The sequence below is a fragment of the Phalacrocorax aristotelis genome, chromosome 4 (genome assembly GCF_949628215.1).
Source record: "Phalacrocorax aristotelis chromosome 4, bGulAri2.1, whole genome shotgun sequence".
Lineage (NCBI taxonomy): Eukaryota > Metazoa > Chordata > Aves > Suliformes > Phalacrocoracidae > Phalacrocorax > Phalacrocorax aristotelis.
This window is the reverse complement of record NC_134279.1, coordinates 6,574,336-6,602,163: the sequence shown is the minus strand read 5'-3', so window position 1 is coordinate 6,602,163 and position 27,828 is coordinate 6,574,336. Positions and strand designations below refer to the sequence as shown.

Genomic DNA, 27,828 nt, shown 5'->3' with positions numbered 1-27,828 from the left:
GCTGTTGATGTGATGTAGTTTCTGGATGCTTAAGGTATCAGTACTCGCACTATTGTTTAGGAAGCTTCGTCTCCTTTCTTGTTCAGTTGAAGCTGGGCAGGTTGGATACTGTTAGCAGTGTAGCCTCAAAATTACAAGGATTGGTGTGGTCTAGTGGCTTGAGTATTGGATATCTTTGGAAGTCAACTCTTGAACTCCTTAATCTCACAGTTAATTAATACTCTCAGCCATGACTAATTAGTCTGAATATGTCCGCATGGGCTGCAGTCACAGAAGTGACTCCAATGTAAAGACATCCTTAGAAGCTAAGGACTCAAGGCCTAACACAGTACGTGCAAGAGTTAGCCAACCTTGAGTTAATTTTGAGTTTTATTTATGAATTTCATGAGAATAGGTATGGAAGCGAGGCAGTCTCCTGTCAAGGCTTTTTTTTTTTTCCAAGTCAGTGTTTCAGCTTGCTGCTGGGACAGTACAAGAAGAAAATTGTCCTCGTCCAGGTCCTGAGTTAAACAGTTTTTCCAAGGCACTCATTTGGAACTTTACAAAACCCCCCCATTCTTTTTTTTTAAGCCAGACTATTAAAGGGGGGGGGGGGGGGGGAAGGCAAGATGGTGATTGACAAATGTGATATAATTTAATTTTTTTCTTTATTTCCCAGGAAATATTTGGACTTAAAGTTTTAAAAAAGGTCAAGTGTTCTAGAAACATCATACCATGCTATTGCCAAAAAAACCCCCAAAATATTACACTGGGTACTAAATATAGTCGTCTATGCACATGACAGTGTGTAGTGAAATAATATGAGGTGTTGATTGAATTTTGAATTTTTTTAGTATTAGATTTTTCTCTATATTTCCCTATTGGTGAGACATGAGTGAGTTCCTAAACATCTGTCTGAGGATGATGACTTTGCCAGTGCTGTGGTTTCCTTGGCTGTGGAATTTGTGTTTGTATACAGAGTATAGAAGGTTTGAATCCCACTGCACCTATATTTTCACACTCTTTTTTTTTTTTTTTTAATGTAACGTTGACTGATAATCATCTTTTCCTCTTAGAGCAAAAATGTATTTTTTTTTAATATTCGTACTGTTCTTTTTCCAAAAGCAGATCAACATCTATTGAGTTTTCATCATGGCTGATTAAATAAACCCTCCTTCACCAAATCTTAGGTGCAGAAATTACCTCAGCTGTTTAAAAAACGCAAAGAAACAAAAAACTTTATGGATTGTGGGTAGCCAATAGGCAGAACTACTGTGGAAAATGGGAAGTTAATGGTACAGTAAAGTCCAACTAATTGCATATATTAGAGCTTTTGAGGAAATACACCTTTTTTCCTGCTAGCAGGCGCTTCAGTAAAGATGCATGTTTTTATTTTCATGACAAATTTAATGTAATAATTTCAGATTTTTTTTCCAACACCCCCAAAACTTAATTAATTGAGAACTTTTCTAACAAAATAATCAGTCACTTCTAATAAAAGTGACTTTTTTTGTTTAAATTTGCCAAAGTCCTTTCACAATTCTTTCAACAGGAATGTTTCTGTGCCTGCTCTAGTTATTGGAAATATTTTTTTTAAAGAATTTTACTTCTCAAGTGAGGAAATGTGTACTTGTAAAGTGATTGTTTATTGAGATTTAATCATCAGATTCAAATCCCTACTACGTCTGTAGAGTTGTAAATTCTCATCAGCCTTTGTCTTCCTGTGTCAAACATTACTTTAGTAATTTAATGCAAGTCTGATAGTTTAAGTGGGCCTTTGTGGGTGAGCCACTTGCTGTAACTTCCAAAAATCCTTCAGTGACTAAGAGAGCATCTTGTTAGTTCTTGCACATTTTTCACACTTGAGGACAAAACTGGACTCCATTAACTCACACCATCTGTGATCTTAAGTGACTTAGCCTCTCCTCTCAACGGGGGATGTGTTGCTAGTGGTGATGACCTAGCAGTAAGTATCATGGATGTTTTTTTCCTGACATTAATCGGCTTAGTCTTTTTCTTTCTTTTTTTTCTTTTTTTTTTTTTTTTGGGGGGGGGGGGGGAGGGCCTGAAATGTAACTAAACATCAGCTACATAAGCCACCCTTGTTTCAGTAGCCATTTTACTGTCTTTCTTATGGCACTATACCTCAATTCCCAGCCCTTCAGCTAAGATGAAAGCTGGTCTTTTAAAAAGAATTGAGCAATACGTTGCATGTCACCACTTCATTGGTAGTGAAACTACCCATCACTCTTTTTAAATGTAGAAAAAACCTGTGCATTGATACTGGAATTTGCTGAGGCTCAAAGGTCTATTACCACAGCTGCTGTCTAACAGGTTTTCTTGTAAAGAAGGACTTGCTTGGCCTGGCCCTCAGCATGGTCTGACACTATCTGTGGGGGGTTTCTAGACCAAGCAGAAAGATCTGTCCAATTCTCTAGGACTTCTGTTACTCGTTCATCACTGTTCTGCTTAACTTCTTGTACAAGTTTGCTGTTAGCAAGGCTGCAAGGTAGGTTGCAGGTTGCTTACGGGTATGTGTCATGAACCGTGCATTAGGCTGTCTCTGGTTGGACCCTTTTCCAGGCCCCTGAGATCATGGTTTCCAGGCTGTTGTAGCCTTGAACCTTCAGTTCACATCCAGGTGGGGTTTTTGACGGGATGATAACTGCTCTGGTCACTGTCTTCCATACATGCCGTGTACAGCTGGCTGAATTGCTCCCGAGTGTGCTTTGAGGGACGTATCAACATCAATAATTAGTAATAATTGAAACAAAGTGTTACTGGTATTAGGAAGAGATTTAAAATACACAAAGCAAAGGGTTTATGTGAAATATGCAAGTGTCTTAAACTTAACCTCATTCCCTCAATGCCTCAGGTAGCCTTTAGGTAACGCTTCACAAAGTCGGTGTTTGTCACTGTCCTCCTGCTTTGTAAGCAGATAACACCACTGCCTTTTTTGCGTTTTCAGGTTGGGAAATCTATACGATTTCCAGGATTCTGTTTGAGAGGTCAGCTCTTGGTAGCTGCAAGCCTGACAGTATATTCTAATGTTGTCTGGCTGGTCATGTTTGTTCATTCTAGGCCACATTTTTCTATTCTTGCTGATCTTTTTTCAAAACAATTATTTTCTTACTAATCCTGTGCTCTAGTAATGCAAATACATGTAGCAGCAAATGATGTTTATTGAATAATCAAAATATTTTCAAATTTTCCACATAAGGTTTGAAAGCAGATAGCATTAGTGTATCTACATCTCATGTGTAGGCATTATAAGACTTTCTCTTTGTTTTAGAATAATCAAAGCAATTAAAAACAAGAAGAAAAAAAAATAGGTGAACTAAAGGATGACCTACATGCTTTAAAATATTTTGCTACTGAAAATGCAACCTGATATTTTTCTTCAGCTCTCTGTTTCCTGTTGTCAGAATAAATCTCACCTAAAAAAGTTCCATACCCACTGTTACCCAAGGAGTTTGAGACCTTTTCAGGCTTATTCAGGTTTTACCAAGAATCTTCATGTATGTACTGGCCTTACTAATAATTTTTCCAAAATACATTTTGTTTGTTTCCAGGTTTGTCTGTTATATAGATCTCAATTTTGTGTGTCTCCAGAGAAGAAAAAGATCTGATTTTTTTTTTTTGGTCCTGTATCATCACCATTAATCATGTCTGGCAATTTTCGCACTCATGTCACAAGTGTAAATGTTTACACGTAATGTAGATTAAGTATAGATGTTTAAATATAATATAAGACCTGATATTCTTTTCCTTGTTTCTCTGAACTTCTCTGAATGTTCCGTTTTCACCACGTAGAATATGGAGATCCAGCAAGTTGATAGTCAAGTGAAAGTTAACATGGTCAGTATGTGTTACCCTGAGATGCTAGTAATTCTAATACACGCTTCGATGTATGAACGTGATCCACAAGAAGAAACATGCAATATGTGATATTCTGAAATAAATCAGAAGTAAATCTGCTGAATTCAGTAGGGTATAAAACATGAGCATAAGAGAGACTAGATCTTGGATAAGTCTTGGGATTTTATGTATACTCTGTATGTCAATTAAAACCTAACTATTAAAAAGGATTATTGAGTAACATTTCTGTAGTCAACACGTTCACTTTCTGAGTAGTATAAATTTGCAATCACTGTAGTAGATTAACTTAACCAAAAAAGTGATGAGTAAGGTCTCCTGAGTATGGGTTCAGCCCAGTAATTTGCTCCTGCTGCTGTGGAAAGAGTTACTAGAACTGTTCTTAACTCTCATTTATTTGAATCTTGAGCTATGATTTATTTGGATGTAGTAGTGTCTAGATTATTTTTTTCTTGCTGCTGCTGTTGAGCTCATGTAATAACTTTTTAAATCTAAATTTAGAACTATTTGGAGATACTCCTGCCGAAGTCATTCATGTTTTACCTGTGTAATCAATTTTACGAGGTTTACAGAAACAACGACATGACCTAGTGCTAAGCTAATATAGATAATGCATTTATATTTCTTAAGGGAGATACAGTTAACTGCAGCAGCAATTAGCAGTTCACATATTCTGCGTTTAAGTATTTCCATCTGCGGTGGTTGCAGAATACTCTGTACACGTGTTCTATCAATCTGTTAAAGGTGGCATCAAATGGCCTTGAGAATTTGTCGTCTCCTGATGTCTTTCTAATACAAAGCACAATTTACATAGAATCCAAGGTATAATTTATGATTCAGCTATCCACAGACAGATGAAGTGTCTATTGCAAGCAGTTTTATTTGTCATAGTTGCTAAAATGTTGAATTCCTCTCAGACTTAACATAGGGAAGTGAAAATCATCAGAGATGGGAGCTTCTAAGTTAGCATATCAGTCTTACCGTGAGCACCTTCCAGAATACCAAGTCCCATTTGGGCTCTCCTTGGCCTTTTTCTGTTTGGAGGCAGGAAGGTTATAAATCCTGATCTACATATTTCTATTTATACCTGGTATACTTAGAAATGTAATATTAAATCACTGAAGTATCAGCTACATCCTGTCTCTCTCAGTCTCTCGGCTCCCTTCCTCATTTATATCATCAATAAAAGAAAACACATGTAATCCTTTGGCTTTGCTGCCACCGTAGTCATGGCCTGGCAGATGCTTTTTGAACAGAGGGTAGATTTATAGTACTAGCAGTTGCTGACTCCTCTGAAGTCAGACTTATATGATCTTCCCAATGACCTCCTGTTTTGTTGACAGTTAGCAGATTTTTCCCTTGGCTTTAAATTTTTGGTTTTAAATTTGTCCAACTTTCTTCTGACCTCATCATTGGTCCCTATTGTCCTTTTATGGTGGCATTAACTTTCAGACTTATTGCTGTGGTTTTTATCTATATTTTTTTCCTGTTCATGCTTAGAGCAGTGATGGTTATGCCAATTCAACATCATCTTTTCCATGTTACAAATGTTTCCTTCTCCAAGTATTGTGCAATGGAAATTTGATATGGGGGGGGGGGGGGAGGGGGGGAGAAGAGGAAAAGCACAGAATGTTTTGTTTTGAAGAAATTAGTCTCTGAGAATCATGTCGTCTTCAAAACTGACTAAAAAAGTCTTTTTCTTTGGAGAGAAACTTAGAGCCAAGCTTTGCTCTGGATGACCTACCGATTTTACTGAGGCAGACACAAATGTGGATGAAGGGCAGCTTAGCCTAGTGGAGAGAGCGGAGGAGGGGCTGGTGTGAATCAGAATTGTGTCTGCTGAAGTCACTGGAATATACACATGTAAGGAATCTAAAATTAGATCAAAGACAGCTTTGGATGTGTTTCATGCACTACATATGTGAATTTAAATACAAATGCCAAGGGGGTGGTTGGATATACCCTTTTTGCAGTAGAGAATAATACAAATAGGCAAACATAACCTTGGGGAAGGTATTACAGCCCAGGTTTGTGACTTAGCTTCCCAGTGTTCGTAATGGCTGTTTCTCCAAAATGGAATCCTGACTTCTGTTTAACTCAAATGAGTAAGATAAGCATAATCAAGGTAACTCTTCAGATATCTGAAGAACAGGATGATAAAAAGAGAGCAAGTACACCTGGTACAGTTTGCAATAATGAATGCTTTCATAGGTGTTTAAGATGTACACATCATACGCTTTGCTTTGCGCTTTCTGTGGAACAACCTACACAGAGAAAGGCTGTTTTCAGAGAACTCACAGAAAATGTGGTTTATGTTAACCACAATGCAAAACCAATTAAGGGGGTGTTGCAGAAACCTGCTTTTCATATGGTATATTCATACATTTCCTTAAAAATCACAGACCTGCTCCATGAAGTCTTTAGTCAGTCTAGCAAAATTCCCTGTGACATGAAGTTTTTGGTCTAGATGATGATTTTTATTTTTTAAGATCAGCTCAGATCTTTTTTTAGGTCATTTGTTATCTTTTAGTTTATACTGACGAATTATGGAAATTACAAAATCAAGATAGTGATGAAAAAGCACAAAGATAATAAATAAGTGTAAGGAAAATCTTGCACAGAAAAGATCATTAGGGGCTTCCCTTCAGGCCAGTTTGATTATATGCAGCTGGGCACCGTGTACACAGCCTGTGTCAGTAGGAAGATTTGTCTTGCATCATACTGAAATGCACTTTGTCTCATGACTTACTCATATCTGAAATTGAAATTGCTGGAGAAATGCCTTTGCCTGTGTACACAGCTTATGACCTGGTTTTAGTGAGCTAGAGGATTCCTGCCACTGAACGTTGAGGTGTTTCTGTCGATGACACTGTCTTTTCTAGGTAACCTTATGGGAGGGTGGTCCACTGCCACTAGAACAAAATGAAGAACCCGGTCTTCACCCTCGCTGAGAGCTCTGTACCTGCAAAGAGCTGCCCTAAGGAGAGAGCTTGGGACTTACCCAGAACAGCGCTGTTTTATAGCCCATTGTGTTACTTGTATGGTTTATGCTGAGTACCTGGCAGGATTCAGCAATATGTGGAGACCTGATTGTCCCCTACATACTCAGGATAGGAATTCAATAACCAGAGAATTTCTTCACTTAGTAGCTTCAACACCTACACTGAGTTGTTCATTCTCGCTTACCCTTGGATCCCACATTATTTCCCAGAAGACCATTAAGATTACTGCCTATTATTTGTTAATTCATGGACTTAGCATTTTTATTGCCTATTGATTTTCAGTCTTTGTTTTCAATTTAATTTAGTGAAAAGTGTTTACTTTGCCCAAAATGCCCATGTTTAGAACTTAAGGAATACCAAATCAGGGACCACAGGAAAAAGTAGGATGAGAGTGAAATAAGTATAAATATTTGATTCAAAAATAAAGGTGCCTCTAGAGCATCAAAATTTTAGTGAGGCAATGTGCAGTGCCATAATACTAACTTTTATGTTTAATTAACTTATTTAAATGTTGTTTTCCATACACTTCTTCTGTAACTTTAGTGGCAAAAAGGAGGAATTACACCTTATATAGAAGTTTCTATATTAAGGAAAAACTTCAAAGAAGAAAATCTTTGTATAAGTGGTTTTCCGTACATATCTCTAATTATTTATTTGATGTCAGTGAGCTTGCAACTTTTATAACATCATGTGTTACAGTAGCTGCTAACCAATAGTTCTAATAAAAATACAGATGGCTTGGTTGCCATCTGCACTTCTTCTGAGATTCTGCAATGAATATGTGATTAACCTTCTGTCACCACTTCTCAAAATAAGTTTTTTCTCTACCACAAGCTTTCCTTGTACCCCCACTTCTTCCCCTCACCTCTTCCCCTGCTTGGAAGCGTGCTAACAAACCTGAGCTTTTATAGACATCTTACTTGTCTTTATGCTTTAAGCTTTTGTGGAGGATAAAGGAAAGTACATTGGAATTTTATGTTTCTGTACCTTTCACATTACAAAAAGCAGACTCCCAAAATGCCTGGGTTTGAAAGGCTGGAACAGATAATTAATTTGTAAGTGGGTGTTGAAGTGGAAACTGTCAGGCCACAGCTTTCCCAGCTTTCACTTAATCATTTGAAAGTCGTTTTCTGTTGTTTTCACTGACTGTAATCCCTTAGAGAGAATATAAAACTTGCACCATCCAGCATGGAATTCCACTCCTTTAATGACTTGGGCTCTGTGTTGACTCACTTTCACTCACTGTTGTCATTTCATACAGGAAAAGCCATACCAATGTTCAGAGTGTAACAAGGCTTTCAGTCAAAAGCGAGGCCTAGATGAGCACATGAGAACCCACACCGGAGAGAAGCCGTTTCAGTGTGATGTGAGTTGATCTATCCCTTTGTCTTCTTGACTTGAGTGCAGCAGCAGGACTTAATTCCAATGTGACTACGGCCATGTGCCCATTGGCTGTGGCATAGAGTTACACTTCATATGGTCTTTGATTGTCTAACTAATGAAAGACCATACAGGGAACTTTATGTTGCCTTTTCAGTTGCCAAGAGTGTTGCACACCCTTTTATTTTATGGTTTTGGATCCCTTAAGAGTTATTTTCACTATTATTAATCCAATTTTGGGTATTACAAGTTACAAATTCATGCTGGTTGGGTTCCCGTATAAATTGTATGACAGATTAGCTTATACAGGAAAAGGCATTTAATTCATTACATGGAATCCGAATGCTTCTGATGTTGTTGAATGACACAAAGATGAGTTCAGAATTTCCAATTTCTGTTTAGTGAAATCTGGCCTGATATTTTCAACATCTGTTCATAGTTGATTTTTTTTTTGTTGTTGTTGTTGTTCAATAAGTCATGGATGCTGTGTATGCTAGCGGTTATGAAATGCAGCGTATCATAGTACAGTTCGTAGATCACTGTCAAAGTACCTTTCATTCAGCATACCCCATCCTGTGTAAAACGTACCTCACAGCTTTTGGAAGGTCGGTGGGGTGGCTGAACGTGCAGAAACTGTTGGAAAAGAATGTCTCTCAGAATTATCAAAAGCCAGATTTTAAGTTGTTGCTCAAGGATTTAGAGAAGGGCATCAGAATAGGGTATAGAACTAGTATAGGTGCTTTATTTTGTGATGCTAGGTCTTAATGAACTAGTCACAAAGGAACCACCAGCTTTCAGTTATATCCTAGATGGCTCAGTCTGAATAGTTGTAAACTTGTTCACAAATTTCTAAAATCAGATGCAAAATTAGAATAACCACTTGGCACGAAAGTTGCAAGGGTCTGCTAATTGATCTGGGTTTTAATAAATAAATGGGTCCATTTCATTGAGAGTAAAATTTATTTAGTGAAAAATTTCAGCTACGATATTTTGCTAATGTCTTGCAAGTCAGGAGATTGGCTGTATTCTTTTGGGATAACCTCAGCCTGGCTCTATATAGTACCTTGAGGATTTCTCTAATTCCAAATCATTGTCAATAACTTCTTTAGCTTTCAGGTTGCCATACTGTTTATCAGCTGTTGGCTAGCTTGCAGTGTAAATGCAATTTTTCCCACACTGTGGATCCAAGATTCGCTGGTCTTGGATTCACGGTGTACTTTTTCAGACCAATTTGGGGTTATAATTTATTATGCTTTCTTTCTTTCATTGAAAATAAGAGCTATATGGAAACGCGCTTACCTGCTTCAACTACCCCTTCAGTTTTCCTCATTAATTAGATAGAACTGTATTTTCTCAAATCATAGTATTTCTAGAAACTGCTGTAATCTGTGTCTAGCCCTAGTCCTTCTCTGAGAATTTTTATGTACCTTCAATTACTTGAGGTTTTTTTATACTTTAAATTACTACCATGTTTCACCAATATTATTCTTCAGCACTAGTCTTTTGCTAGCTGCACATTGCAGAGATTGCTGGCTTTTCGGGGTTTGGACGTAAACAGCAGTTGCCTCTACTATCCATTCATGCACCCTTCAGTTGCCCACGTGTCTACCATGGTTTGCTGCTTAATGCACAACTGGAGACTGTGAAACTTTTGGTTTTGACAGTCACTCCTTATTTCATCTAGACTCAGCTTCTGCAGATGCTGGGGACGTAGTAAATGCCACCCAGAGCAGACCATTCTTTCAGAGCTGTCTCACACGTTGTATGTTACCAGATGTTTCAGCAGAAGTTACAGGAAAACCAGTAGTGGACAGTTAAAGAAAGATGTACCTATGGGGACATTTATTGTTGGCTCCCCAATACTAAAGATTGGTTTCTACACTCAAATATTCTCACCTATGATTTTTATCCTGCTAAAGATAGCTGTAGATATTCTCATTATTTTTCTTATAATGACCTGAGTGGTAATTTAAAGCAACAACTTCTGCAAATTCTTAACTGTGGAAAGAGGTTTTTGGGAGGGGAGAGTGTGTCAAGTTATTGCAATGGAATTTCAATAATTGTCTCTTAGTTCTTTCATTAACAGAAAGGGTTAATAGCTATTTCATTCATTGCTTTCTGTACATGTGCCATGTTCCTTCCTAGTCAACTCTGAAGTTGTTTCTCTTTCCAGCACTTTGCATGACAAGTTCCCATGTTCATAATGGGTTTTGTTACTATTTTCTGGATTCCACACGCAACCCCCCATTTCCATTGCATGTTTTAAGGGGTGAAGGCATACTACTGGCATGCCCTTACGTAAGTCCAATGCCCAGACCTACTAAGAATCCTTTAAAGGTGAAAACCAGGCTATTTTTTCAATGATTAACATATTCATAAATGTAATAATACATGAAGCGACACTCAAAGACCAAAGTCTTAAGAGGATTGAGGGTTTTGGTCTTGTTTCCTACCTGGCTTTAGAAGCAGTCATAGAAGCTATTCAGCTCTTTCTTCTAAACAGTGTATTAACATTTGCTGTCAGAATTTTGTTTGTTTCTTAGTACAGTTAGCATTTACACACAGGAATGGCCTTCAGTGCCAAAGAACTGAAGAAAGAAAACTTTTGGCTATTGGAAAAAAAAAACAAAAAAGGGGTATTTTATGGGCTCAGGAATAGGCTTCACTTGACAGTGCACCTCTCCCCACCCAATGTAAACTATTACATACCAATTTTTTTTTTTGCTTTGCTTTAAGTAGAATTTTTTTTCCAGAATCAGAAATTAAGAGTAATGTCTTCTCTTCCTCTCTCTCAGGCATATGGAACAGACATTATAGAACAGGATTGTGCTACATGTAAAAGTAATCGTTGCACCGCCTTCGATGAAGGTGCTACAGTTTGTTTATGTGGCTGTTTCTGTGTCTTGTCAGTCAACAAAAGATTTTCAGAAATTAATGTTAATGACTCAAAGCTCTCTCATCCAACTGATAGCGGAAATTGAATATTCCCATTTTAAGGTTAAAATACTGGTATATATTACAAAAGAGAGTGAAAATAACTGAAATATGGAAACAAAAAAATGTGGGTTATTTCCTAGCATATTAGATTTCTGTCCTCTGAAGATCAGCCTGCTTTTCACTGGAAGGCCAGCTGAACTTCAGTTGCCTCAGAGACAGCAGATTATTCTTCGGGGGCAGAAGGGTCAGGTACTGCCTGTCCTGGTTTCTCTCCAGTACAGTATTTCCCTCTACTCTGCCTTTAGTTGACCCTACACTTACTTTCAAATGTCAGTCTTTTCCACCCTCCCTACTTGATCATACTTTGATCATTTTGAAGAGATTGATTAGAGTTCAAGTGCACATTAGCAAGTATGGATGTAAATCTATAAAATGTCGGTCTTGCTTATAAAATTGAAATACAAAGCAAACTCTTAAGAAAACCCAAGAACTTTCATGCATAAACACAGCACAAGATGTAGCATATCTTTAAGTAATGATCCTGTGCATTCTATATTCTTTTTGAAGAAGTTAGGTAATAGAACGTGCTGGAGCCTTGAAGGAACAGTAGGACACATTATACCAATTGTTACATGAGCATTTTAAATGAAAAAAAAGCACTTTAAGATTGTGTTATAAGCTGCTTATCTTAAAAATGAAGAAGCATGTGTAAGATACACAGAACACATATGTATCCTGTATGTGTGTATATCCTTGGTCAGCTTCCTGGCTTCCAAGAAACATGTTGTGCTTACAAGTATATGATACTTTTAAAATGTTGAAACTGCGAGCAAGCATGATGATTAGATTAGATAAATGTTAGGAGTTCACTTGGTGTGTTCTGTGGAAAAGGAATAGAAAATGGTACTTGGCAAGAGCAATATTAAGACCTGACCAGTGGATGCTTTAAGTGACGTTCACTGTTGCACAACAAAAGGGTGTCTGTTGCTTGGGTCTGAAAGGGGTAATTATACATTTAGGGAAAAAAGTTGGAGAGTTATAGTTGCTGTATAAAAGTCCTTGGTATTACATCATGTCATAAATTAAAAAATGCTCCATTGCAACAGCACTTACAGTGTTCTTTTCTGCAGAAAAATTATTTTGGGTACAAAACTTGCTTCTGGCAGTTGCCCTTTTTATGGTCATTGTATGGTTTGCCTTAATTGGCACAAAGTACATATACTGCAGGTCAAGATTATCTACTTGGATAGTCAGCTCTATTTATCTTTGTTTCGAAAGGAGTCAGTAATCATTCAGCATTTTCATTACTAGTTTGATACCAATATGAATTTAAAACTTCATTTTCCTAAAGAAGGATTGTGCTGGGTTCCCTGAGGTTTCTGTGCATGGAAGACATTTTTGTCTGGAATGAACCTGGAGTGCTAAGACTGCAAGCCTATGGATGTTCATTCTTATTATATGACTGCCTATTTCATTTGTCAAATCAGGAGCGTGCTTTCTATTTTATTTTTCCCCTGGGAAGTTCATGCGTACAATATGTACCTGTATGGAAGGTGAAAGTGACAATATAACTGCATGATTTCAGTTGACTTGATGTCTTGCCTACAGATTTGTAGCTTTTCATTCTAACTGCTCTTGGCTGAACGTGTTCTTAACCTTTCATTTTGACTTCAGTACAGGAATTTTTATAAGACGTGATGGTTGTAGCATGGCAGAGTCCCTTATCCCTCTATCCTTTTATTCAAATGGCAGAATGTACTGGACTGCTTGGAGTACAGTTTAGGAAGGGAAGCACCACACCAGATAATATAGCAAAGGAATTACACCTTCATTTGCCAGATGCCTTCTGTTTTCTTGGCCAGGCAGAGGAAGACTGGAGCAATGAGGTTTTCTCTATAAGAATTATTAACCTCTCTGCAGTCTTCAGAGCCTCTCTCTTTTTTTTTTTTTTTTTCTTTTCCACTCTTCCCTCCTTATAACTGAGCAGTTTGCACTGATTTTTTAGGAACCTGCAGGTGTCCTTCTGGAGGTCAGGAAGGAAATATTTCATTTGAGGTTGAATCAACAGAGGCTTGTGATGTTTTCTCATCATTTTTGCTGCATCCCAGATAGAACAATAGGTTTTTAAAAACAACACCCCACCCCCCCACCCCCAACAGCAAACAAAAAATCCCCCAAAACAAAACAACCAAACACAATGTAACTCCTCAGTGTGTTGATATTTTGAAGATTGAGTCTTCCTCCTCACCACCACCGGTGCCTGTGGTACCACTGTTAATATACAACATTGAAAGATACCAGACAGAGTATCTTTAAGGTGCTCTCTGAAGGAGTTGCTCTTCCAAAGACCAGCTCATTTATTAAGTATTGCAGGTATGTGTGGCTGTGGCCTTAGTGATTTAACATATGCAGCATTACACATGCTTGAAGCTTTAAGACTTCTTTTGTCTTTTTCCTGTCTTCACTGCCTTAGGTTTGTGATCTGTCCTTCAGCCTGAAGAAAATGCTGATCCGACACAAGCTGACTCACAACCCCAATCGACCGATGGCAGAATGCCAGCTTTGCCACAAGAAGTTTACAAGAAATGACTACCTCAAAGTGCACATGGAAAATGTCCATGGAGAAACTGACAGCTAATTACACCATGTGTGAGAAGGATGGATCTCGCCATTCCAAAGTGCTCCATTTGTATGTGTACAGACTCCAGACTTCTCACCTGATTAGTAAGCATAGTCAGGAGAAACAACTGTAATGTGTTCCTGTGTTATTTTTCCCACTTTTTAAAAAATATCCTAGTAGGATAAAAACCAAAGACAGACATTGACCTGATGTAAAACATACCTTGAAAATAAATAGTTGATGATAGAAGAACTTTGGGAATTTATTTTTTAATTTTTAAACAAGGATAAAAGCTTTAAGCAAACCTGCTCAGTTACAGCCTTTGAAAGATAGATATTGGTAGCATTACCTGGAAATTCTGGACATTTGGAACAGAACCCCTGGCTGTCTGCAACTGTATTTCTGTATCTAAGCTTCAAGACTCTATTAAAATTCTTTAATTCGAAACCACATAGAATTTGTCATTGTAATTAACTACTGATTGCATCCAGGCATATTTTATTCAGATCTTAATTCTGCATTTTGTTGTAACATGATTTTGTCTCATTTTATTTACAGCTTTCTCATTACTAGATGAAACTCATTAACTTGAATTGGTTCTTGAGATGCCAAAATGCATGGGTACAGAAACTGTGGAAATCTGTCAGTTAAGTATTTCTGTATGAGCGTTGAGGAGGATGTATTTCTTCTGGCTGCATAAAACAAGACTGAAGTGAAAACCTTGAGTGATTTAGTTCAAGTACCATATTCATACTCATTGTGACTGGCAAGGCAAGTGGAAAGACATCTTAACGGAGTGGCTTGAGCAGCTACAGTTGCCTAGTTAACATGTACTTGATTTCCTGGTGAACAGCTGGTTCCCAGAGAGTTTCCTCCTGCTGAATCAGATGCCCTGGATTTCTTCATCCCAATTAACTACCTTTGTTTTCTTGATTCTGTTAATGAGCACTCAGAAAAATACTGCTTTACAACTAAGAAAGAGTCAAATTCTTCACATTATCAGATCGTTTACTCCAGTAAAACTCTTGAAAAGAGTTCTCACAGGCCGTCTGGTACCACAGTTAGATAAGCAAGAAATTTTTATTTTCAAGGACAGTAAAACTCTAACTTCAGAGAGTGATTGTATGTGAAATTCCTGAGTTATCAGCAGTTAATATTAAGGCTCTTTCATTAGGAAATTGTTTGTATTCATTTTGGACCTGTCAGTGTTTTGTAAAATGAACTCGCATTGGGACATCTTGCTTCTAGTTTTCATGGGAAAATAATTCAGCTTCTTTCTGGACTGCAGCGGGGAGAATTATAATGAAATGAACAGCCTAATTTTTTATCTCATGATAAACTCTCAGATCTGTTTATCACATGGTAGATTTTCTACCTAGAAGAGCAAAAAAGAAATAGCAATAGTAGTATTTCTAGCAATAGAAGATGTTGATGTATTTAGTGATTAACACTTCCTTCTCTACTAATAATTTGGATCCCATTCTTCTGCATGGACATCTGTACGCTACGTGTTCAGTTTTGAGGCCCAGCACTGGATGCCAATAGTAATCTTTTCCAAAGCTGTTACTTTCCTCCAGAAAATAAGCAGAAGACACTTCATGTTTTTCTCAGAAGCTGAGGAGGGCATGCCACTAATAGGGGTAATTATAATTATAGGGTCTATATCAGAGGGTCTTAGGTTTTTTTTTTCTAGGAAGCTTCCTGTTTTGTTATGAGACTGTTTGTCTTCAACCTCCTTTCTTTTCTTTTGGAAGCCTGTAATGCTCCATGATAACAGACAAGTTTACAGGTGTCCTTCCCATTTACAAGAGGTTGTACGCTCAAGTTTACAGGTTCCCTTTCTTAATGAAACCAGGTCACTTACAGCTATCAATTCTAACAAAGCTGATCAGGGACAAGCAGGAACTGTCACTGTTTTCAGCATTATAGAAAACTTCAACATGATGTTTTCCTGCTCATTTCAAAAGTCCTTGGCTCAAGTTACATATGACTAGTTAGGCTTGAATGAACCACCTGCAAGGTTTCAGCAGGCAAAAGGCTAACCTTCAGCTGTATCTGCAGATTTGAAATTGGAATCCAGCAGGCCCTAGGCTGATCTGAATTGAAAAAAGAATAAAGCATAGTAAAGCAACAGACATATGGTCCAGACTGTAATGTAATTGTATAAAATAGGCCACAGCAGTTACACTGATATAAATTCATATGAAGAGAATCTCGGAGAAGACCTGCATATGGATAAGCCTGTTTCATATAACGTCGTTCTGTAGTGTATCAGCTCAGTGGAAAAAGTGACTTAGGTGTTACACTTGGGTGTGACAGAAAAGCGTATCACGAGATCTATGTGCCGTGTATTTTTGTGTGGAGTTGTAACCTCTATGGTGTTGTGTAATAATCTTTATGCTCTTCTTAATTTTAGTTAAATAGAGAGAGCTTTTCTTAGAGAGTTTATCAGACTAGTGTATTTCTCAGTCCAGAGAACTTTAACTTACTGCTACAGTTATAAAAATTAATGTAATTTATGTGTTCAGGAAGGAAAATCAATCAGTACCATATACTGAGATGTCTGATGGTGTTTTAGCTATGTGGTCTTAATTATGTGCAAGAGAATTAGGTTGGTGACTTTTTTGACGTGTCTGGGGTGGGACAACATTGCAAATGTGACTTTTTTTTTTAGTTTGCCTTTTTGATATCAGTAGTCATAGAAAAATTGATATTACAATTTTTTATATTTTTTTCCTTTATATTTTTCCTTTTTCCATTTGGTCAATGCAAACTAAGGCACCGAGAACAGCAGAAGGAAAAAAAACTCAAAAAAAATGAAAAAAGAAAAACATTCAAAAGTGATGAGTTTTTAAAGCAGTTTTTGAGGGACAATGCTATTAAATCAGAAAGAAGAAAAACTCTTTTTTTGGGGGGAGGAAGAGGATAAGTTAATATATTTTACTTACTTTGCATAGGGTTTTTGCCAGAGATCTCTGCTGCAGAGTTGTGTTACATGTTTAGGAGTAATAACTGTATTTGAGAAAAATAGCTAGTTGCTGAAAGTTAGTACATGGAGAGCGGCATGTACTTTTTAAAACTATTTCTGGGTAAGTTGCAATATACATATTAAGATTAATCACACTGTAATCAATAGCAGCAGTTAACTAACTGAAGCTTTGATCTTCTTAATGGCTTCAGTAGAACAAGGGATAGACAGGATCGATGTGCGAGTAAAAGACCTTCATGGGGAGCACAATAAATAGGTGCGGAAGGTTGAAGCCCAGCTCCGGGTTATGACTCTTCGATCGTGTTCTCTAGGAATTTTCCTTGTGGGGCTAAAGTGGCTGCAGATATGCCTGAGCTCCTACAGAGCCAGCAGCTGGCTTGGCAGCTGCAGGTGTTTCTGTGGCAAGACCTGCCCTGTACTTTCCATGAGGTGCTTGAATTTCTCACAGTTGGAGGTAATATGATTCAGATTACTGAATTCATGGTGGTGAACTGTATAATTGAGTGTGTATTTACAATGAAGACTAACCATTATGTGGTATATTGGGTCTTAGCTTTCTTAAAATCAAAAACCAAACAACAACAAAGACTCCCCCAAACAAACACAAAAACTAAGAAAAAAACCAAACCAACAGACCCTCCTCCTTAGAGTAAAATTTCTGTTGACAGTCTCCCACTTGGTATTACCTTTGGAAAAGATAATCAGCTGATTTTGAGAAATGAGAAATTGAAAACTGTTGGTTTAAATCTTATTGTTAATATTTTAGTGTGTGCGTTTGTATGTTTGTTTTTCTTTACTGTCTACTATGACAAACTGACAAAATGCATAATTAATTAAAATACTGGCTTTTCCATGGTAGGTTGTGCTGTGCAGAATAGCATGAAAAGCTAAAGATATTCCTGAAATAATGCGTAGACACTGAAATTTTAGAAGGCTGTGATTTTCCTTCCCCTACATTGTATAATTTTCTGCAGATCATAACATTTAATTTGTTCTCTTTATTTCTCCATTACAGTTAACTCCTTTGGAGAGAACGCCATCTCTGATGTTAGGAACAGCAGCAAACTTGCTTGTTCCTTTTGCTTTCCATTCTGATCAGAGGTACGGCCAGAAGCTGATACAAATCATTAATGTGATAGCATTGGCAAGTGCAAAGGACATTTATAATTCTGTTTGTCTGAGATGATTGTGAAGGATTTGATGGCATCCTCTAGTTCACACTAGCAAGTTCTTATTAGAAATCAGGCAAAAGAGTAAGTAAGTTAACAGGTGTGCTGAGTGTTCTATGTTGTTATATTTGAATGTACAGGCATAGTGCAGTCAAAGCAATTTGTATGCTTTGTGAGTTAGTTTGTGATGTTGTTATAAGACTATGTTTCTGGTCTGTGTTTTAAATTGCAACCTTTAATGCTCTTTGCATCAATATTTATCAAAGCTGTTATTCTTCAAAGGCCTCTGACTAGTTTATTTTCAGTTTCAGTTTAAAAGGTGTAGCATAATAGTCCCTCTAAAGCATCACTTTTAGAGGTAGAAGAGCTCAGTGTGCTGTTGTCAGCGTACGATCAGGTGTACCTCATGGCGCAGATGAGGTATTGCCCTAAAGAAGTATAGGGATTCCCTTCATGGTGAGATTTGAAATCTGCGTATTTGGTTTTTTTAGGCTAGTGTCAGCTCAGAATAAGATAGTGGTTACAGCTGTAAAGCTCTATTCTTGAACACATTTGATTTTTGACAGCTTATTTTTGTCTCTTTTACATACTGTGGCACATCAGGAAGATGGAGTAATTTAAGGATGTGCAGTAACAGTTGAAAAGTTGTCACTGATAAAAAATTTCCTTGACCTGGAAAATTATTTGTTGAACATTTCAACTTGGGACTGCCAGTCTTAATTTTATGTGATAGTTATTGTTTATTTTTTTAGCCCCTGTTCCCTTGAAGCTTGAATCAGAAATATCCTGTGAACAAGGGTAGACAGTATATGGGCACACTCAGTGTTTGCAAAGCATTTGCTGCTATGCTGCATCACTTCTACCAAGCCCTATTTGTTATGTTCAAGTAGCACGCCTCTTTGAGTTGTTAATCTCAGCTACCTCTCATGTTACAACAGGAGCGTGATCAGAGGCTGTGCATGATACATAAACTGTCATCACCCTCCAGTGACGAAAGAGACCGGGGGAAACACCCGCCCATGTCACAAGTGGAGGAGAGACTTGATGGTCCATTTGTCTCTGTGGACTCAAGCTGAGGTAGGCAAAATATTCTTGGATCTCCATCACTGTGCGTGTCCTGGGCCTGATCACCTCAGAAAAATCTAGGTAGTAAGATGGAGGAACAAAAACGAAGCTACTCTAGTGTTTCACTTATGAGTAGAAATGTATGTGGTAATATATTTTGATGCCTGCCTTGAAACTGGTGGCAAGTGCTTTCTAGCTTAAACAAAAAAACAAAAACCAGAAAACCCCTTTAATTTGAGTCTGCGGCAGGAGTGGGCAAGAAGTGTTTTACTGAGAAGTAGGTCTTTTTGAAAGTGGAACTTTCCACCACTTTTGATGGAATCTTGGTTAACACAGTCATTCTGCGCTGACTGCGCAATAATTGCTTTTAACGGGAGTCAGCCAAGTCCTGAGAGGGCTCTTGCTGCTCTTGGTCTTTGGTGTGTTCTGAGTGGTATAGGATTTGATAAATTACTTAAGCAGTAGGTCTTAGAAATGCACGTGAGATGCATTGTACATACAAACTGAAACTATTTAATTCAAGTAAATAATTTAGATGCCTACCACCTTTCTACTATATACAACTGAAATCTCAGATGGGATGCTTTTGAAGGAAGAAAACAAAACCTGCTGGTATTAGTCTGTAAGACTGTGAGTCCTTCCAGCAACTAACCTGAAGAAAACCTGGAGTTAGCAATATTCTTCAATTTAAGAAAGAGAAACGTAGTAAGAGTTGCCACCTAGGTTTTTGAAATGGTCGTACAAGCATTTCACAGACAGGTATGCATGCATATGCATAAACTGTTATATAGGTGAGATATATAAAAGACAGTCTAGCCTGAAAAGGTGCGATCACAGTTTTGTAGAACTCTGAAGCCTGATTCTGTGTGTGCTCCTGGAAATCGGTGGAATTTAAGTAAATTTTGCCATTTGTTTGCATTCTTAAGGGTTTTTTTTTTAAACAGGATGTCCTGGTAAGCAGTAACTCAGTTGTGTACAAATACAAGCATAGATGGAAAAGAATTGCTCTTTGGGACAACAGAGTCATTTGAGTGCAAGTGAGAAGAGAACTGTAACTTTTATCTTTAAAAATAAAGCCATTTATGTTTAGCTGAGAAGACATTTTAATAGAGCCATGACTTCTGAGACCTTTTCACTCTCTGGATCAAGCATGAGGCCCAGGATAGAAGGAGTCTAGAGGTTTTGTTCCTGATTAGCCTCTGAGCTCTTCAGGACAAAATATCTCTCTTCTGCTTATGTAGCGACTTGCACTTGCCTTTGCTTAGTTACTGTACTAAATGTCGTGGGAATAAGAAGAACATTGCTTGATAATTACTGTCAGGGTAATAGGACCTGATGGGGAAACCAGTATTTGAGGACTGTGAATTTAATGTGGCAACAAATAAATAGAAAATGTCCCAGTTTTAATTAGCTATTTCTTTTGTTTTTAAAAAAATTATAACAGCAATCAGGCAAAACTGTAGCCTTTTATTAATATGTCATGTTGGTTCTGTATAGGATTAATTTCCCATAAGACATACACATCTTGCATCACAAGCAAATATATGGTTAGCTATGGTGTTTCAGCTGTTGAACGATACAACACAGTTAACTTAAAATGGCTACAATTCAAATATCGTTGATCATGTGTTCATATCCTTTAGCTATAAAATCCCTGAAGTAATGAAGGTGTCTCTCAGTGTGTTTGTACAGCAGTTAGCATCAGGTAGATGGAGCAAGTAGTAAACTGTGAATAACTGGTCACAATTTTCTCATTCCATTTGTTGCGTGGCGAAGCAACATTGTTGTTTGCTGAACAGTAATTGAAGAGAGGTTGTTTTAATTTCTATTTTTAATTTGAGAAGGGCATTCAGCAAAAAGGAACCATTAATAAAAGTTGTTTTTGGTTTGTGGGTGGTTTTGCTTTGTTTTGGCTTTTTTAAAATTATCCTTCTACAAGGAAAAGATAGTCCTTAAATCCCCAAGTTCAATTCCAGTTTAACAGCTGTTCAAACAAAACTGGGAGAGGGAGTGCTACAACAGGTAGTGTTGTGGCTGCATTAGAGACCTTCACTGCAGCATTATCCAGGTTCACTCTTTGGTATTAATATTGTGGTCATTTTCTGTGTCATACCTCAGACTTTAAAATATTATTTAACAAACTTTATCTCTTAAATTCAAGGTAGATCATAAATCCACTTTGCAAGTCAGGAAGTACCAAAGGTGTTTAACAAAATGGCAGCTTTTTTCTAAATGTTTTAAAATATGGAAGTCCATCTTTCTGATATATGCTGACTCTTTTAACATAGGTCATTTATACTGTGATAATACTCAGAAGGATTCTTCTCTACATTATCTTCTACATCTGAATGCAGTTTGTTCAGTTTCGTAGTAGGTAGTTTTGGATTAAATCTGCTGAGATGAGATAATAAAAGGCCTTTGGGAACAGAAGATTTGTGATTACAGATTTCACTTTTGCCTTGTTTTCTTCCTTTATCACTTAGAACTAAATTATTAAAAACTTTGAATAATAAAACTAAGGTTGAAAATAGCTATTTAAACAAATCTAATCTAGAAAATGACACTAATCTTGAAAAAAAGACAAGATGTAAATTTTTTTGTTTGTTTATTGGAACTTGCTGTTTCTAACCATGGCTACTTGCTGCCTTTCCTTCTGGTTTTAAGCATAGAGTTTAGTTCGTGACAACTAAATCTTGTCAGATGACACTGACAGCTTATGCAGAGGATGTTTTCTACTGTTTTGCTTTTACAGAAATAAAAGGTTGTTGAATTACTCAGGTATTCTGGGCAAAGGCTACCAAGGCCTGAGCTTTCATATTCTTTCTTGTGATTTGGGCAGCCTTGAGTCACATAAGAACACCTTCTGTTAAATCTCTTTCTATACTTTGTTTTCTAAACTTGCTCTGTGCGTCTGAGAGAAGATCCTGCATTGTTTTTAGTGACCTGGGCTATGAGTCTTTCTCAAATGAGTACATGGAAAGTTTCTACTGCATTGAGGGTAGTTGTTGGTAAGCCAAGCAGGTGAGGTTATCCCTTTCTAAGCTATCTCCTTGCCCAGGTCCAAAATATTTGTGGGATGACAGGGTGAGGCTTAGCTTTTCAATATAGAAAAAGACCGTAAGATCAGCACATGCTCTATTGCAGCTGCGGATGAGGCCAGCTGTACTGACCAGCAAACCAAAGCTTCTGTAAATTCTTCTGCCCACTCCTTTACAGTTCAGCAAGGAGGGCTGGAAAAGTGATTTCTTCTCCTTGCTTTGATACTTTTCATTAGCTCAGCAATTATGGTAAGCAATTATGATAAGGAAGGTTTGAATGCAGCCTCAGAATTCAAGTGAGGATTAGAGTGGAAAAAAAGCTGTGAAATTAATGATTTGGACTTTGTTTTTGTTTTCCTGATTCTAAAAATCAGTGTGTAGAAAGCAGGCCTTCTGTGCCACCACAAATTTGAACGTCCCTTAGCTAATCACTGGAGATATGGCAAAGGGTCTGCTGGTTGGTTAAATGTTACCTGTTCTCAGTTAGATGGAAAAACTACTATGACTGGTATGCAAGTTTAGTGGTTTATTTTTAAACTTAAAGAATGAACAGCCCATCAGAATGAAAATTAAAAAAAAATGTTGGTTTTCCCTGGTATAAATTAGCGCATTTGCTTTGTACCAGAATAGTACCTTTCTGCTCTATATTTCAGTGATCTACTCTTTCAGCTGAGGTTGTCTGTTTTTTGTTTGTTTGGTTGGTTTTTTTTTGGTTAATTGACAAGTATTACAAAGAATCATCCTACTTAAATTTCAGTCTACTAGCTACCGGCTGTGTGATTGCTTGCTATGTGTGGTGAACATGGTTCTATTTTCTGAGTCATGTTAGTATAAGGGCTTTATTATATATATTAGTATATCTTTTAGGATTAGCTCATGATTTGATTTCTTCATAAAGGATTAACAGGAGAAGATGGTATTTTCCTGTTCAACTCTGTCCCAGTCATGAATATTAAAATGCCATCAGTAAGCAGAAATACGGCTCTTAGCCAGGAAAACAGCCAGTTTCCAGTTAAATGTTACAAGGCAAGATTTTTCCAGAAATAGAAAATTAATAGTCAGGTGGAGTCCTTAGTCGTGATTGTAAATTGTTACTCCTGAGCATAATACTGATCCTTGTAACAAGTTATTAGCAAGGTGAATGCATTTATTAAACCTAAGAGAACTTAACAGGTACGTGTTTGCTAGCAGACTTCTTTCGTAATTTCTGGTAACTTCTCTTCTGAATATAAAAGCCCAGTCAGTAGTCAATTCTGTAATTGCAAGTTTCCTATGATTAGGTGTGCTGTTTTCTAAGTTAAGAGTCCAGCAAGGTCGGCTCAGGATATGGGCTACTATCATGTCCACAAGGATGTTGTTCATTTTAGCTGTAGTTCATCTCTCTGTTGATAGGGGATAAATACTTAAATATTTTGCATCAAAAGATATTTTCGGACAGATAAAAACAACTTATGAAGGCATTTACTCTAAAAGTATTTACAGCTACATGCTTGCTGTGCACTCAAAATGGCTGTGGCCTTTGCCTTTGCTTTTTCTAAAAGCAGATCCGGGTTGGATAAAGTGACTGTTTTTATGATTTCTTTTTCTTCTCTGTACCCCTTGCGGCATATTTTGAGAAGACTCAGACATTAAGAACAACATTTTTCTAGAGGTCAGCCAAAATAGATCACAGATTAATCGTTTGGTCTGTATTCCATTTCAGACATATGCAAGTGTATGGTTATGGAGTTCACCATTTACAATAGGCACAAGTAATACATTTAAGTTAGAAGTTTATGTATGCATGCATGCACATACACAGATCAAAATGTGTGCACAGTAGGAAAGGGATGTTATGAATATGACTTCAGTTTTATGTAATGACCGAACAAGACAAATTGGGGTCGCCTTTATATTGGAAAGGATTAAAACCTCCTCTGCATATTAGGCTGAGACAGCCTTGAGTCTGTGAGGAAAAACTGACAGTAGTAAGAAGGCCTTTCGTTGATGAGGTTCATTGAACAAACTGTTAATGTAACACAGAATATGGCTTCCATGTCTGCAGACTAACAGAAGCACCCCTGTGTGAGTAGACTTCTCCAAAGTGTGAGTTACGTATCTAATTTATATTGACCCTGTGGCTTGGATTCCCAAAATAGCTGTGTTGGAGTCCTTACCCTAATGGAGAAGAGTGAAAAGTCTAGACAAAATTTTAATCTTCTAGGAAATTGGTAACGTTAGCAAAGAGGCTGCAGTGGGCAGGTTTCTCTCATGTCTAATTGTGTCCTTACTTGGGCACCACTGAGAACAGGATTTAGAGTAGAGAATCCCTAATCAGGTAGGCACTTACCTGCTTTGAAATGAAGTGCCTATCATTGTTCTGACTGATACTGGTTACATGAGCCAACTTCCCTCTTGCACTTTGTTTTTGTATACTTTCCATGTGTTTCCATCCATATACCAGATGGATCTGGGTGTCTAATTTGGGACTGAGAGCATGTTCTAGGATCTGCTGCATTTCTTCTGAGTGCATAGTTTGACTAAACAAACTATTCTACCTGTCCTCTGCTTTGGAAAGTTCTTCTGTCCTGTTTTTAAACCATATTTGTCAAAATGGCATAGCTGCCAGATCTTTTATATGTTTCTCTCATTTCTCATTCTCCTACTGGCACACAACTGCTCTTCAAATTTGACTTGAATGGAAGGACACCATGAATTGAAAGATAATGACAAAGCATATGAAATACCACTGATTCATTCAAAGCTTTGGGAACTTTTTCTAAGGTCTTAAGGTGAACAGATCAGAGCCTTCTACAGCATAACACTTTGCCAATACTACCTATAATGTCTATCTAAAATAGTGCTGTGTACGCAGTAGTAGTAAATTGCTTCAAAGCTGGAGGCCAGGGATCATTCCTTGTGCTGAATATATCCAGGAGGATTAGTATATGTAAACCTGCAAGGTAGAATATAGTAAATAATCCATAAAAATGGAAATCCAGGTCTAGATATTAAAAACATTACATATACCTTCTGTGGTTTTCTGAGTCATGCAAATTATCTGTCATTTTTATTGTGTTGCTGTTTTTTTAAAGCCAACACAATTTTGAATTTTGCTCCAGCTCTAAGAGCAAGATGTGTGTTATGTTCATAGTGTGCAGCTGGGAACAGAAAAACTCAGCTAATGTAAAATGACCCATCAGACAGTATTGTTGTGGCAAGATAATGGTCAATGCAAAATAATTTAGGTAGCCTCTTGGCTTATATCTTGTAGAATATAACAGTCAAAGGAGAAGAAAGGAGAAATAAATAGCATGGGGTCAAAGTTGAATTAAAAAAATAAGTGTGAAAGTGAATTTGTAGAGAGAACTTCGAAATAGGTTGCTGGTTTCCTAAAAGGAGGAGGTGTTCTAGCACTGGAGCATTCTGGAGGAGCAGTCTGAAGGGCTTTATAACTAAATGGAGGTAAAGACAAAAGCCCAGTCTAATCTTGCTTTTTATCTCTTCAGTTTTCTACCATGGCTGCTGTCAGCAGCAAAACTAGCACAGCAGCCAATGATACTAGAAAACTGTCTCTGGCAAGAGCTTGCATCGATTGCACTGTTTTACTGGAACCCTGTTCTCTTCTGGATGCACACAAACTGGCTTACTGGAAAATTCAACATATTTCTGGTAGAAGCTGTGAAAACTTGGGCATAACGCCATATTAGAGATGTCCCTAAGCCTTTGTGGTGTATGAATGGATGACCACGGGGGTTGTTCTGTCTGCATTTTGCATGTGGGTAACAGCATGTGCCACTTGTTAGGCCTAAGCTCACACTGTCCAGGGTGCTGATGGCACCTGAGACGCGGACGCCCTCTGCACCACAGAAGTGGGAATCTGCCTTTTGGGACCAGTAAACTCCCGGATAAAGGACAGATCTCTGAGCCAGGCTTTGTTCTGTTCTGCACAACAACGTGAGTAACTAGCAGAGCCGATACCGACAGTGTTGATATTGTGATAATCTTTACGCAGGCATGGTATATAGCCATCCCAAAAGCATGGCTATCTGCATTTTGGCCTGAACTTAACTTTATTCCTCTGTGCTTACATTTGCATCATTTGCGTGGTGTTGCAGAATAATTTTTATTTTTGAGAAAGTAGCAAAAATATTCAAAGCATGAAAATTCATTTTATGTTGGTAACTGAGCTTTTATCGTGCAGTGTTGCCGTGTCATGTAGACCTGGTTCCTAATCTCTGTAACTTCTCAGGTCAAAACTTGCTTTTGTTGTTTTCCCTTTGGGTTTTTTATGGTGTCTGTGGTCATTGTCACGCCGGAGTGTGACAGCAGAGACTTTAGAGGTCACTTTGGCAAAGGTGGAGGTAGTAGCTTGCTGTTACGAGTAGTGAAACAACAGATAGAAACTGACACGCAGATGCACTGGAGTAAGCTTATGCAATTTCTATGGGAGCACATAGGCCACAGCTCCTGGACCCAGGAAGATGCTGTTGTTATACAGTGACAGGTATGGAAATGGAAGTAAAATTTCATTAGTTGTATTTGAAATTATTTGTATTTGATGTTACAGATCATTTACATCTTTTGAAACTATAAACTCAGTTTTGACTGGTAAGGCTGGTGGTTGTCTTTTCTGTGCTTCTGTTCCTTCTCCTTTTAGCACCAAAATTCTGAGATGGAGCAGAAAGCTGATCACAAGGCTCTGTTTCTATAAAAGCACTTGCAGGTTGAGGGAGGACTTGTTATTGTGAGGATTTTATTTGTCACAGCTAATAATTGAGCAGTGGGAAACTTTAAATGCCTGACAGTGTTGTTAGCGGGAATGCATGATGTGGAATATCCAGTTTCCTAAAAAGTCATCTCACAGAATCTCAGGTTGGAAGGGACCTCAGGGATCATCTAGTCCAACCTTTCGAGGAAGAGCACAGTCTAGACAAGATGGCCCAGCACCCTGTACAGACAACTCTTGAAGGTGTCCAATGTGGCCGAGTCAACCACTTCCCTGGGGAGATTATTCCAATGGTGACTGTCCTCACTGTGAAAAATTTTCCTCTCATGTCCAATCGGAATCTCCCCAAGAGCAACTTGTGTCCCTTCCCCCTTGTCCTCTCCATGGGACTCCTTGTAAAAAGGGAGTCTCATCATCTTTGTAGCTACCCCTTAAGTACTGGTACATAGTGATGAGATCCCCTCTTAGCCTCCTTTTCTCAAGGCTGAACAAACCCAGTTCTCCCAGCCTATCCTCGTATGGCAGGCTTTCCAGTCCTTTGATCATCTTGGTGGCCATCTCATTTTTCCCTCTCCCCTGCATTATTTCATTGACACAGGAACAGAAAATAAGACTTCTCATGAGAAGAAGAGTAATTGAACATCTAGCTCACTCAAAAGGACTCTTATTCAAGCTCAGAGAGTATGTTCCAGAGCTGTGGGGAAACTAAAGAAGGATATACAGGTGTTTTAATGTTTGACCTGGACTGTCAATCACTCCTGCTAACTAAAGGGTAAGCAAAGTATAGTAAAATTTACTTCCTTTGAAAGAAAAATAATGCTTTTGAATTTAGGTTGTCTATATTGTGAGTGAAAAACATACAAATTTAGGGGCACTTCCAGCTTCCTTTTCCCGTTGTACTATGGAAAAGTGCCACCCTTGCAGAATTACTAATGGATGGTCCAATAATTATGAGAGACTTCTAATTATCCACTGTGCCATTTTAATTATTCTGAATTTGGAAGCCAACGCAACCAAAAAGCCAGAAGATGATTGTAGTGTACATATTTGTTGAGTGCCTCAAAT

At 37.8% G+C, this 27,828-nt stretch overlaps 1 protein-coding gene across 8 annotated transcripts in view; it reads left to right on the top strand.

Moving 5' to 3' along the window:
• The window catches only part of PRDM5 (PR/SET domain 5), an 88,540-nt gene extending 74,289 nt beyond the window's left edge, over window positions 1-14,251 (top strand). For 5 of the 8 annotated variants that reach the window (XM_075090159.1, XM_075090156.1, XM_075090160.1 and 2 more), the window contains 2 exons: window positions 8,119-8,223; window positions 13,648-14,251. In XM_075090159.1, the coding sequence (XP_074946260.1) occupies window positions 8,119-8,223; window positions 13,648-13,812 (270 nt within the window). In that variant the 3' untranslated portion in view covers window positions 13,813-14,251. The remainder of the gene's footprint in view (window positions 1-8,118; window positions 8,224-13,647) is intronic. The other 3 variants (XM_075090158.1, XM_075090162.1, XM_075090161.1) reach the window with 1 other exon arrangement.
• Window positions 14,252-27,828: the final 13,577 nt, after the last annotated feature.